This window comes from Saimiri boliviensis, chromosome 9 (genome assembly GCF_048565385.1).
Source record: "Saimiri boliviensis isolate mSaiBol1 chromosome 9, mSaiBol1.pri, whole genome shotgun sequence".
Taxonomy (NCBI): domain Eukaryota; kingdom Metazoa; phylum Chordata; class Mammalia; order Primates; family Cebidae; genus Saimiri; species Saimiri boliviensis.
This window is the reverse complement of record NC_133457.1, coordinates 35,897,077-35,911,626: the sequence shown is the minus strand read 5'-3', so window position 1 is coordinate 35,911,626 and position 14,550 is coordinate 35,897,077. Positions and strand designations below refer to the sequence as shown.

General features: G+C 38.9%; 1 protein-coding gene across 2 annotated transcripts in view; it reads right to left on the bottom strand.

Annotated features, from left to right (window-relative positions):
• The window catches only part of KAT2B (lysine acetyltransferase 2B), a 115,427-nt gene that overhangs the window by 51,200 nt on the left and 49,677 nt on the right, over positions 1-14,550 (bottom strand). For both annotated transcript variants that reach the window (XM_039480281.2, XM_039480282.2), the window contains exons 3-5: positions 10,040-10,185; positions 5,049-5,141; positions 3,535-3,716 (exon numbers count right to left, since the gene is read on the bottom strand). In XM_039480281.2, coding sequence (XP_039336215.1) covers positions 3,535-3,716; positions 5,049-5,141; positions 10,040-10,185 — 421 coding nt within the window. The remainder of the gene's footprint in view (positions 1-3,534; positions 3,717-5,048; positions 5,142-10,039; positions 10,186-14,550) is intronic.

Genomic DNA, 14,550 nt, shown 5'->3' with positions numbered 1-14,550 from the left:
GTAATTCCAGCTACTCGGGAGGCCAAGGCAGGAGAATCACTTGAACCCAGGAGGTGGAGGTTGCAGTGAACCAAGATCGCGCCACTGCACTCCAGGCCTGGGCAACAGAGCAAGACGCCATCTCCCCCACCAAAAAAATATATATACCTATATATAATTTTTCCCTTATTCAGAACAGAGAAGTTATTTAAGCAGTACTACTGTTCAGTCTACTTTTACTTTTTTATGGAATAAATCTTTACAAGTTAGCTCTGTCATCAACACAAACATTTTCTAAGTCCATTCTTTCCACAAAGAATCCTCTTCAACTTCTTAACTTCATTTTCAGGCTGATGTACTGCAAACATTTTCAGCACACCTTTGTTCTAATTTTTACAGTAACTGCTGTTAAGTTATAAGCTGAATCAGCATTATAGGTCCTGAGGTTCTCTTACAGCAACATCAAGATAAGGCCTGCTGGTGCCTGCAGCCTGTAATATTACCCATTTTTTTAGAAGATCACTATCAGTGAGACATCATGCTGTGGTGGTGTGTGGGGTTTTTTTTTAATCCCCCATGTGGTTTGGCAGTGAGGTTTTACTCTGAAACAATTATTGCTTCTCCTAATTTTCACAGGTTGTTCCTCTCTACTTCCCTTTCCTCATCAACATGATGTGATGGTGGAGAAGCAGGGTAGGTGGGTGTCACCTACCTTCATTTCCTTATTTCTTATTAATAGGGACTCTTGGTCTACATTTCATCTAGAAATCAGCAGGTTTCAGAACTCATCAGGGCATATTCATTTCAGTTTCTCTCAGCAAGTTTCTCTTTTCCATTGTCTGACTTCACTCTTTGCCTTCAGCTGTTGGCTCAGGATGCTGGGCTATAAAAGACTCTTCTGCTGTTTTTCTGGTCCCTGCTATCTTAATTTCTAAAGTGATATTCAAATAATTACACACTCACTCAATTATACAAAGGCTTTAGCTTAATAGCCCCACGCTGGTGAGTTTTAGAGAACAATGTGCATGGGAGGAAAATGATGATGAGCATCTTCCCAGCACCTGCTCTGTGTAGTCAGAAACTACATACAAACCATCCATGAAATACTCACAAAACTCATGACACTTGGATCTAAAAGGAGGTCTCTTTAGACTCGTCTAAAGCTCACGTAACGAGGGAGAGATGGACACACACCATTCAAAACCAGCGCTCATCCAAACCAATTTTTATTTTTACTACTACTTATGAATAAATAAGTATTCATAAGTGCCATCAATTTCTTTATAATTCCCAAGGGCTTCCTTGCATTTTTCTTCTGTTTTCTAAAATATCATAGCTGGGCACAGTGACTCACACATATAATCCCAGCACTTTGGGAGGGCAAGGTGGGAGGATCACTTGAGGTCAGGAGTTGGAGACCAGCCTGAGCAACATAGTGAGACCCTGTCTCTACAAAAAAATAAACAAATAGCCAGACATGGTGGCATGTGCCTGTAGTCCCAGCTACTCAGGAGGCTGAGATAGATGAATTGCTTGAGTCTAGGAGGCTGAGACTACAGTGAGCTATGATTATGCCACTGCACTCCAGCCTGGGATACAGAATGAGACCCCATCTCCAAAAAAAACAAAAATAAAAATAAAACAAAATATAGTAATGTCTCCCAAGCTGCTTCACAATTAGTTCTCCTTTTTCTTAATGAAATAGTTATTTTCTCTGTTAAAAGTGGCAAATGTATTCAGGGCCTTGGCTTTGACAAATATTCAGCTTTGTCAGTTGTTTACAGATGGCGTTAAAATATATATATATATTTTCAAGCGACTTATCGTCTCAACTCTTACTATAAACAAGAGTTTCAATAATATAGCAGAGTTTCAATAATATAGAGAACTATTGTTAATGTAAAATCCTAAAATGGCAGATACAGAAATAAAAATACAATCTAAAATCTTATTTTGAAGAAATCTGCAATTCCTATAAACATCAATTACTAAGGGAAAAATATAACTGAAATTGCATATATTGTCAATGTGGGGAGAAAGAGAGAAAAAGGTTGTGTTACACATGAAATTAGGTCAATGACAGAGAGAAAAGCTTATTTTAAATTCTACCATTCTTCCATGTTATCTGCTGTTACAGAAAATAACCTGGGCACAAGTGGTCTTGACAGGCTATCAAAAGACACTACTGCCTACTTTAAATCAGGAAAAAGATATGCACTAAAGCTCCCTAATATCCCCCGATGCAAGCTTGATGCGCCTCTAAAATATAAACAGAGAAAAGTGAAAAAAAAGTTGAAAAGAATGGATGACCCAAGTCACACTACTACAGATGAGAATAAATGTAGGTCATTATATTTTGTATGGTACAAGTTTAAGATTTGTAAAACCAATTCTATTATTCTGCAGGAAATAAGCAGTAAAAATAAATTTCCACTTTAGAAGAAAATATGTTAAATCCAAGACTATTTACAGAGAGTGTGAATGTCCAGCAATAAAGAGATAGTTAGGTAAATTGTGGTAAATCAACTCAGTGGACTATAATGGAACCTGTGAAATGTTTGGTAAGATGCTAAGTGAAGAGACATAAAGGCTACAAAATTCTATATTTTCTTTCATTATAACTAATGTAAAATGTTATTTAAAGGTACAAAAACTGGAAGATAATATGTATAATGATATCAGTTCTATCACAGTTCTGGAAATAGAACCATAAAAAAAATTTTTTTTTTTTTTTTGAGACAGTATCTCACACTGTTGCCCAGGCTGGAGTGCAGTGGTGTGATCTTGGCTCACTGCAACCTCTGCCTCCTGGGTTCAAGTGATTCTCCTGCCTCAGACTTCTGAGTAGCTGGGATTACAGGTATGTGACACCATGCCGGCTATATTAGTAAAGATAGGGTTTCACCATATTGGTCAGGCTGGGCTTGAACTCCTGACCTCAAGTGATCCACCCACCTTGGCCTCCCAAAGTGCTAGGATTATAGGCATGAGCCATCGTGCCCGGCCTAAAATAATTCTTCAATTCCATTGCATTTTTTGAGTGAGGGCTCTAATTAATTTTAGAGTTACAGTGTAGCTATCTAGTCAGCAATATTCAATAGACAAGTAACACAAGCCACATATGGATTTTAAATTTTCTAGTAGCCACACTGGAACATTGGAATGGTCAAAACAGGCAAAACTAACTTTATGTTTTATTTAATCCAATATATCCAATGTACTATGATTGCTACATGTAATCAATATTTTAAAACTATTAATGAGCAATTTTAAACTCTTTTTTGGGCCAATCTTAGAAATCTCAATTCAAACTAGCCACATTTTCAAGTGCTCACATGGCTAGTGGCTATCATATTGGGTATAGATGATTTACATCCCTCACCGCTCAACATATTGAGACAGTAATGAAAAGTAGGAATTTGCAAGTTAAATTATAAAGACATTTTCTCGAGTCATAATGATAACTGGGCAGCCCTGTACTTAGAGTCAAATAGCAATTTTATGTCTGTAACATGCTTTATGGAGCCAAAGGGAAAGAACTTGCCATCTGATTACCTTGTATAGTTCTCTTTGTATCCAGAAATATCATCATTGGGAGATCGCAGTCTTCGTTGAGATGGTGCCTCCAGATGCCAATAGTTTATGCGGTTTAGGAACATTTTTGCCAGCTCAACTATCGTTTGCCTTTCTTTTGCTGGCAGGTGACTAAATTTGTACTGTACAAAGTTATTCACGCCCTTAAAAAGAGGGAAAGCAGATTCTTCATGCAGCTATGCAATCACACTAATTCTGAACACCCACACAGTCAGCACGATTGGTGGTTATTAGCAAAAGAACAGACATTTCTCTATTCATAAAAAAATCTCTTCCTTTTCCCTAAAAGAAAACAGCAATCCCCAGAGGGAATCTTGCCTCAGATCAGAGTGGATGAAAAGTGATAAGACAGAGAGGCTGTGAGTTGTGATTCTATGCCTGCTGATATCCTGAAGCATTAAGAAGAAAATCAAAACCATGGACTGAAACGGTCAAAACCCCTGAAACAAGAAAATACGGCTTTTGTGTAGAATAATTCTTGCTTCACTATCAGCAGAGTAGCCTACATATAATATAGTTCTTAGAGAAATATTATGTTTTTACATTATAAAAATGCTAATCAAAAGGCTGCTATCATGACTACTACGGAACTAAACAACTAAAATTTAAACTCTTTACTGTCATTCGTTTGGAGCCAATAAGCTTACCAAAATACATATATCATTCAAAATTATGTGCTTTTTAAAAAAACAGTTGATTAATTTAATTCCACAGAATATTCCCATCTCATCTAATTTCAAATAAAACAGCAACAAATTCTTATTTTATAGAGTTTGGAGGCAAAATAAAATTTACTGAAAACTGACTGATAAAAATGCATTTATTTTTAAGGACTCTGGGATCATGACTTCAGTAGTCATTCTCATCAAAACAATCAGTCCAGAGTGTTTCTGTTTAGCCAAACAATGAAAGGCCAAAAAAGTGATACTAATGAGCGATACTGACAACACCTAACAAAAAAAAACTCTTTACATTTTAACAGATTCCCTGAGTGAAATGGCTTCTTTCCAGGAATCATAACGTAGCAGGAAGTCAATTTCTAAGTATAAAATCTCATTTCTTTTTTGCTTTCTTTGCTTGACTTACAATGTTTTTCACATTGCTACTAAATTCCCTCACCTCAATAGGCTTTCTCAGACAGTGCCAAGCAAAAGGACAAAGACTTCATTTTAAAGCATCAACAACAAGAAAAAGCACATTTCATGTGTTCTTACAAATGACATGTTCTACCTAATTTTTTTCTTCCCCAAACACACAGTGGATCCTGAGTATATTAACAACCCTAAAAGGCAAAAGCTAGATCAAATTAGGTGTACACCTCTGATCCAAAGCATCCGGGACAATTTCTACAGACTGGTGAACAACTCTAAGCTGGGTATGGAGGAGGTGAGCAGTAGCTAGAGATGTAAAAGGAGGATTAAAAGATTTCTTCAGCCTTAAGGCAATAAAAAGAGGACTTTTTAAAATCTTTTTACCTGTTCAATGCTAGGTTTTTCAAATGGGGGTTTCTTTTCCAAAGAGCCTTCAACCACAGGTTTTCCTCTTTGTAAAATAGACTTTCTCAAGAGCTGAAAAGAAATCATCAAAAAAAAAAAAAGTAAGTGGTATGTCTCTCTCTCTCTCCTCTTCCTCTCTCTCTCTCTCTCTCTCTCTCTCCTCTTCCTCTCTCTCTCTCTCTCTTCCTCTCTGTCTCTCTCTCTCTCTCTCCTCTTCCTCTCTCTCTCTCTCTCTTCCTCTCTGTCTCTCTCTCTCTCTCTCCTCTTCCTCTCTCTCTCTCTCTTCACACAGCCTTTAAAGGAAGTTATCATATTCTATTTATCTTAAACAAGTATAAACAAATCCTTAAGTCAATAAAATGGGTAACTGTCAGGAAACCCAAACTGGCCTTCATGTCAACAGCCAGAGTTATGAAGAACTGGACACCTTTGATGTTCTGGGCAGCCTAGACCACCCATGCTGGTCCACCAGACACCACTGTCCCATTTGCTTCCCTCTTCTCCCTGCTGTTTCTGGCTCTCCATTGACCCAGAGGCCTGGTGTGCAACCCTACACACTTGGCACATGCCCACCCAGGCCACTGTAGGTGTGCTGAAGCTCCAGAGGATCTTATTTAAAGACCTGAAAGGCCGAGATCTATTCTGCACAAAGGAGGCCAGGAGACAGGAGCTGTCAACAGCAGCTGCATGGCATATGCATCATCTAGAGACCAGACTCTTTGGGACGGAAGTCTGCAGAGCTCTCAATTGGCAACTTTCACTATTGCAGTCTTTTTTTCATTTCCCTTCCATCCGTAGAATGCAGGCCAACTGTTCTGGCATCTTAATGCCCACAAAACAAAAACACTGCTCTTAATTCCTGCCACTGGAATTTAAAGCTCTCAAAGAGCAAACAGAAAAGGGAACACAAAGCCACTTAACCAAGAACAACACTGAAAATAAATTTGATACTGAAATTCTTTTTTTTTTTTCTTTTTTTTTTTTTTTGAGACGGAGTTTCGCTCTTGTTACCCAGGCTGGAATGCAATGGTGCGATCTCGGCTCACCGCAACCTCCGCCTCCTGGGTTCAGGCAATTCTCCTGCCTCAGCCTCCTGAGTAGCTGGAATTACAGGCACGCGCCACCACGCCCAGCTAATTTTTTGTATTTTTAGTAGAGACGGGGTTTCACCATGTTGACCAGGATGGTCTCGATCTCTTGACCTCATGATCCACCCGCCTCGGCCTCCCAAAGTGCTGGGATTACAGGCTTGAGCCACCACGCCCGGCTCTGAAATTCTTTATCTTCAATCTTTGCTTGAATCTTCTGTACCTTTTATTATTATTTTTTTAATCTTCTGTAACTTTTACATGTGGATCAGTTAGATATGGCCATGCATTTATTTAAGTAACATCCTTCCCTCCTTCCTCTGCTTACTGCGTTTTCAGTAGAAGCAAAACATGGAAACTATTCTCTCAAGAGTAAATGGAAATGAATGAACCACCTAGGCTGAAGATGACTATGTCTCACCACTGAACTGTGTCTTACAAGGGCCTCAACTCCTTCCAGGGATGCCATACAAATTATGAGTATGGGTCATTTGTTCATCCTTTCAAGTATTATGCCCATCTTTATAAAAGCAAATTTGCAATAAAGATAAGTCATTGTATATGTTTCCAAAAATATCTAAAGATTGGTGATAAAATTTAAATACAAATAATTCTGGTTGCTTAAATTTTTCCCCCAGTTAAATTATAAGACCATTTGGAAACTTGGCCCATTGGGGGTTTCAATTTGGAGGTAAACTGATGGATTGTGGAGATGCTGAACTTCAGTTTAGAAGATGATGAAGCTGGGATAAGTGAGCATATAAAAAAGTTATTAATAGTGGCAAGCATTTGCATCCTTACTTTCACGAGACAGTCTTCACAGTTCTTCATATATATTATCTCATTTAATACTCATAACAACCTTTTGAGGTAGGTGCTACTATTAACAAAGCAGATTTACTCGCCCAAAGTCACATTTAGTAAGGGATAGAGTGAAGTTTTAAACCCACATAGTTAGACTCCAGAGCCACATTTGCAGGCACTAGCAGCTTTCCACTGGGTTTATGTTCAACAACTAAGCCTGAATTTTCTTTTTTAAACTGGGACGTTGTCTCACTCTGTCACCCAGGTTGGAGTGCAGTGGTGCAAACTCAGTTCATGGTAAACTCCACCTCCCAGGCACAAGCAATTCTTCTGCCTCAGCCTCTCAAGTACCTGAGATTTACAGGCGTGCACCACCACACCTGGCTAATTTTTGTATTTTTAGTAGAAACAGGGTTTTACCATGTTCACCAGGCTGGTCTTGAACTCCTGACCTCAAGTAACTGGCCTGCCTCAGCCTCTCAAAGTGCTGGGATTACAGGTGTGAGCCACCATGCTCAGCCTAAGACTGAAATTTTTTAATGCTACTAAAATATATAACACGTTCTCACTTTAATTATTGACCCATGAGACACAGGAGCTGCCTTTCTCTTTTTTCACTTTTAAAAAATCATGGGCCAGGTGCAGTGGCTCATGCCTATACTCCCAGCACTTTGGGAGGCCAAAGGGAGCAGATCACTTGAGGACAGAAGTACAAGACCAGCCTAGCCAACAATGTGAAACCCTATCTCTACTAAAAATACAATCATTAGCCAGCCATGGTGGTGCACACCTGTAGTCCACCTACTTGGGCGGCTGAGGCAGGAGAATCACTTCAACTCAAGAAGTGGAGGTTACAATGAGCTGAGATCGTGCCACCACATTCCAGCCTGGATGACAGAGTGAGACTGTCTCAAAAAAACTAAAGTTTAACTTAAAAATTTAATCATTATTTGTTTTGTTTTGGTTTGTTTTTAGGAATTGCCTTTCAGAAGATAAGGAATAGATTATGTATAACTCATTTGCCCAAGAATAGTATTTTTTGCAGGAGGTCGGGAGAACGCTGAATATTTTGGATTGTGTTTTCACAAGCAAATATATTTGCACTGTTATTTTAAGATGAAGGAGAAAGACAGAGAAGATGTACTTTAAAGCAGAGCAATGCTTTCTGGCATGTTTGGTTGGTTATAAAGTAAGAGGAGGCTGACAGGATGGAAACCTTGACACCACCTTCACTTCCAACAGGGTAGTGGGGAGCTGCCAGGGAGCATAGTTCCAAGACAAATAATAGCTGGAGTCATGCAGACCTTGTTTTTCTTCAACTAAGACCTTTTTCCAAACAAGCTCTAAACACTATGAACCCGCCAGGGTTCAAGCTGAATGACTCAAGCCTCACAGCCACATCAACAAGCTGTCACCTGCATGCCTAAAGTGGTCCAGTACCTGTTAATGGCTGTGGGGAATCCAGTTATCCATATCCTCTCCCTTACCTCCCCCAATACTTTTCTTTTTAAAGTTAATATTCCCAAATTTAATATCTACCAAATTTTAAAAATATGATTCTACCTCCCATTTCTATCTCCTAACCACCCAAAAAAACCCATTAGTACAATAAAAGACAAAAGTTAATCAAAAAGGGCAGGCAAAATTATGAATCAAATAAGTTCAGACAAAGCAAAAGAAAAAAGTTTACCACTGTATTACAGAACGAAAAGAAAAAAGAAAGAAAAAAGCTAAAGGAATTGGGTACGAAATTTGCACTAAGAGTCCTAGCAGCCAAAGCAAAAGAGGAAACTCACTGGAAAATTTAGCTATTTTTGTCATATAAAAATGAAGCACGAATAAATATAAATGAGTTGAAGAAGAGTATTTCCAAAAACGAAGTACAATGCCTTTTATCAAAAGAGGCAAACTTTTCCTACCCATAAGCTCTGAATGCTTTTGTTTTGCTTTTAACATCCTTGTAAGGGTTATACAATACAACATAATCTGCAATGCCCTCAATAGCAGGTTTATTTTTTTTAAGGTTATTCTTTCTGGCAGCCTCCTTTATAGATCTATTTTTGGCAACCTGAAGTTTTGCTATCCATTTTCACCACCAGTTTCCCTCCCACCTCCATTAGTCCTGGCTCTAATCAGAAACTTGAGGAGATATACGTCTTTGGGAAGGGAACAGATATGATCCACTGGAGTTGAGCTAGAGCCACTGAAGAGGTAGCTATGGGGAATGGTAGCAATAATCAGTGACTGGTGTCGATGAGAAACAGATAACAGTGGCTAAGATACCAAAATAAACTTTGAATATCTTGATTCTTCCTCTTAAAGCACTAGAGATAGGACTTACAGGCACTCCTCCAACTACACCTCCTCCCACCCATTCCTCTGCTAGCTGGGCTCAACCACATTGCCCTCCCTTGATGTTCTGATATCACTTCAAGTTCTCTTAATGCATGGCCTAAATTCCTGTCCCTCCCTCTGCCTGGTAGGCTCTTTACCCAGCACTTTGCACAGATGGCTCCTCTCTCCCACTCAGGTTTCTGCTCAACTGCCGTCTCCTCAGAGAGGCTATCCTAACTGACCTTCTTCACTGGCATGTACCCAACTCACCACCATCCCTGCCATTCTGATTCCACTTATCCTACTCTTTTGCTCTTCAGAACACTTATCTCCACCTGCAAAGATATTATTGACTTGTTGACTGTCTTTTCTACTGAAATGTATACACCATGAGGAGAAGAACTCTGTTTTACCCACTCACCTATCCCTCATGCCTACATTAGTGCCACATGCAGAGGAGATATGCAATAATATTTATTGGGTGTGGATGGAAAAATCTATTTGTATATGCAAATCAAGATACTCAACTTTGCATACAAGTGTGAAAGCTCTCAAAGAGAATGATGTGTTCAAAGTACGGTGGGTCATTTTAGAAAATCCATCATGAAGAAACGTTATGCTTCAGCAACCTCTGAGGGCAAAATGTACCATGAGCTGACAGCCTTCACACCCATGACCTGGCATATGGAGACTGAGCACATTTGAATAATGAGAGAAAATGTTTTTAAAATGTTAAAATCTCACCTTAAATAGGTAGAAATAAACTTGTTTGGTATCTGCATCTTCTTCCTTGTGGACACAGGTAAAGAGATATTCCACATCCAACACTATTCCCAGGAGTCTGTTCATTTCTTCCTCTGACACATTCTCCAGGTGGGAAACATGAGCAGCTTATGATAAGATCAAAGACACATACGTAAGAACTCAATTGGAAACCAAACATTTCCCATCTTAAAATAGAAGATTCTTATTAATCTTACCATCAATCCTTTTGGCTCATTGGGAATAAGAGAAAATTTCTGAACTCCTATGGGATTGAAGTATTCCCACAAAATCTACCTATAATTGAGAGACTACCATGTTCTTGACCCTTAGGCTCCCCATCCAACATTAAAAACGGGGTGGTGGCCTGTGTATGCAAATAATGTATATTTTAAGATCCAGGACTGGTAGCACCAAGACTGGTCCTGATAGGGTCACATTCTTAGATTTCCATATAAGCAAATTATCCACCACGTCAAGAGGGTTCTCTACGGTCCTAGTCATAGATGCAGGATTTCGAAGTTGGTGGTTCAGAGGTGCAGAAAACCAAGCTCCCTAAAGGTGTAGCTCTAAGTCCTGTGAAGAGTTCATTTGCCAAAGAATATAATAATAGCGTAAAGACTGAATGAGACACGCTAAAACCTCATTGTGCTGCAAAGTCCCCAAGTCCTGTTTTAACTTGAGATTCAACATCCCCCATGGTCCGGCTGCAAACCTACTTTTGAACCTTTGTTCTGTTGTCTTACTATAGCTTTGGGACCTATCCATCGACCCTCTCCTCACCTGTCACTTTGTGATCTCTGCTACTCAAATACAGTCCAAAGGATACTGCATTTAATCCCCAATCTGATGAAGTTGGTATTAGTAACTTCATTTTACAATTGAGGAAACAAAGGCTCTGATATGGTTTGGCTCTGTGTCCCCACCCAAATGTCATCTCGCATTGCAATCCCCACACATCAAGGGAGAGACCTGGTGGGAAGTGATTGGATCATGGAGGCGGTTTCCCCCATGCTGTTCTCATGAGATCTGATGGTTTAAAAGTGTTTGGCAGGTCCCTCCTCACTCTCTCTCTCATTCTCTCATTATCTCTCTCTTTCTCTCTCTCTCTCTCTCTCTCTCTCCCTCCCTCCCTCCCTCCTGTTGCCATGTAAGACTTGCCTTGCTTCCCCTTTACTGTTCACCATGATTTAAGATTCCTAGGGCCTCCCCAGCCATGTGGAACTGTGAGTCAATTAAACCTCTTTTCTTTATAAATTATCCAGTCTCAGGTAGTTCGTTATAGCAGTGTGAAAATGGACTAACACGGGCTTAGACAGACTAAATATTGTTTCATCAAATGTCACTCACCCAACGAGGCAGAGCTAGGGTTTGAAACTCAAGAAGGTTTGACCCAAATTCTAAAGCACCCACAAATGTATTTTTTAAATTACATGACTCACTTCAAGTCCCTTTTCACTTGAAAAAGGATCTCCAGATAAACCATCTAATAATCACTCACTAGCCCAGGAACTCCTCTGTGCTGAAATCATGTCTTTTACTTCTGTTATCCCCAATATCTATTACTACATTTGCCAAGTAATAGGAGGCAGTGCTTCAGAAATGATCCTCTTAGGTACAGCTCCGAGTGTGCTGGCTTAAAAATGCTTGAACATTAAGTGCTTGAAATGATTTTTAAAGAAAGATTAAAATATGTTAAAAAAAAAAGTAATAGATTCTCCTCATTTTTTTTAAAGGGACATGAAACTAAAGGCTATTGAGGAATATCTGTTAGGTGCTGGACACAGGTCAATCTACTCTGGAGACCATGATGCTCTCGCCATTGAGCCACAATGCTCAGTCAGAAGCCTGGGATAGAGGATGCTGCTAAGATCCACCTATCTAGCCCCTCTTCTTACCCCAACTCCTGGCTTTCAACTACCAGCAGCACCATTCTTCTGCCAAATGGGTTTTCTTACCACTGTAACCTACTCTGCCACCTACATGCTCCTCAAGAGCAGCTCTTAGCCAAAGACTAAGGAAGTTAGTATATACTCATTTCCTTCCTCTTCAGGTGGAATAACTCTGAGATACATGTTCTACACCAGCTCCTACTTTTTCCACAATAGAATTAAGCACCAGTTGCCCACGGTGAGAGCTGGCTTAGTAATTCACTCTTTACTGGCCACCTTTTCCTTATTGTTTCACTTTTCACTCCCCTGTTCTCAACCCAAATAAACTACTTGCACTGAAATCCTTGTCGTCTCAGAATCTGTTTCTTGGGGAGCTCAAACCAAGATATATAAACAAATATATTTTCAGAAAGTTAAGAGGATTAAATAGCCAGTGGTAGGGGATCCTGAAGGAGCAGGAGTAGCTATGTTTATATCAGACAAAACGGACTTTATGTCAAAAACCGTAAAGAGAGACCAAAAAGGGCATTACATCATGATAAAGAGATCAATTCATCAAGAGGATATAAAAATTGTAAATATATATGTACCTAATATCACAGCACTTAATGTTTGTTGTAAATATATATATTATATATATAATGTAAAGCAAACATTAATAAATCTGAACTGGGTACAGTGGCTCATGCCTGTAATCGCAGCACTTTCAGAGGCCAAGGTGGGTGGATCATTTGAAGTCAGGAGTTAAAGACCAATGGGGACAACATGATGAAACCTCCTCTCTACTAAAAATACAAAAAATTATCTGGATGTGGTGGCACATGCTTGTAATCCCAGCTACTTGGGAGGCTGACAGGAGAGGATCACTTGAACCTGGGAGGTAGAGGCTGCAGTGAGCCTAGATCATGCTACTGCACTCCAGCCTAGGCAACAGAGCAACACTCCACCTCAACAACAACAACAAAAATAGATCTGAAAGGAGAGATACAACGAAATACAATAATACTAGGGGACTTCAATATTACACTTTCAACAATGGATAAATCATTTATATAGAAAATCAATGAGAAAGCACTGGATTTGAACTATAAAGAAAATGGGGCTGGGTATGGTAGTTCACACCTGTAATCCCAGCACTTTGGGAGGCTGAAGTCGGTAGATCATGAGGTCAGGAAGTCAAGATCAGCCTGGCCAACATGGTGAAATCCTGTCTTTACTAAAAATACAAAAATTAGCCAGGCATGGTGGTGGGTGCCTGTAATCCCAGCTACTTTTGGGAGGCTGAAGCAGGACAATCACTTGAACTCAGGAGGCAGAGGTTGCAGTGAGCCAAGATCACACCATTGCACTCCAGCCTGGGTGACACAGTGAGACTCTTTCTCAAAAAAAAAAAAAAAAAAAGAAACAAAGAAAGAAAATTGAATTAACGGGCATATATAGAACATTCCATCTAATAACAGTAGAATACACATTCTTCTCAAGTACACATGGAATTTACTCTAGGAACGGTAAGATGACAGACCACAAAACAAGTCTTAACAAATTTTAAAAGACTAAAATCATACTAAGTATCTATTCTGACCACACTGGTAGAAAAGTATTAGATTGGTGCAAAAATAATTGTGATTTTTGTCATTCCTTTCAATGGCAAAAACCACAATTATTTTGGCACCAACCTATATAAATCATTAACAGGAGGAATTTTGGAAAATTTACAAATACATGGAAATTAAACAGCATGCTCCTGAACAACCAATGGATCAAAGAAGAACTTAAAAGGGAAATTTAAAAATATCTTAAGACAAACAGATGTGGAAATACAACATACCAAAACTTAGGAAATGCAGCAAGAGCAGTTCTAAGAAAAAAGCTTATGGCAATAAATGCCCACATTAAAATATAAAAAAGATCTCAAATAAACAATCTAATGTTACACCTCAAAGAACTAGAAAAGGAAAAACAAACTAAAGTCCAAAGTTAGTAGAAAGAAGTAAGCAAAAAAGATAAGAGCAGAAGTAAATAGAAACTAGAAAAACAATAGAAAAGATCAACAAAACTAAAAGTTGGTTTTTTGAAAACATTTTTTTAAATGGACAAACTTTTAGCTGGACTACAAAAGAAAAAAAAGAGAAGACTCAAATACGAAATTAAAAAGGAGACATTCTAACTGATACTACAGAAATACAAAAGATTAAAGAGATTATAATGAACAATTATGTCAATAAATTGGATAATCTAAAAGAAATGGATAAATTTGGGGAAATGTACAACCTACCAAGACAAAATCATGAAGATACAGAAAATCTGAACAAACTAATAACAAGTAAGGAAGTTGAATCAGAAATTAAATAAAAAGTCTTCTGTCATGGAAAAGCCCGGAACCTGATGACCTCACAACTGAATTCTACCAAACATTTTAAAAACAACTAATACTAATTCTCAAACTCCCCAAAAAGCCCAAGTGCAGTGGCTCATGCCTGTAACCCCAGCACTTTAGAAGGCTGAGGTAGGAGAATTGCTTAAGTCTAGGAGTTCAAGACCAGCCTGGACAACATAGTGAGACCCCGTTTCTATAAAAAATAATAAAGTAGGCAGGTGTGG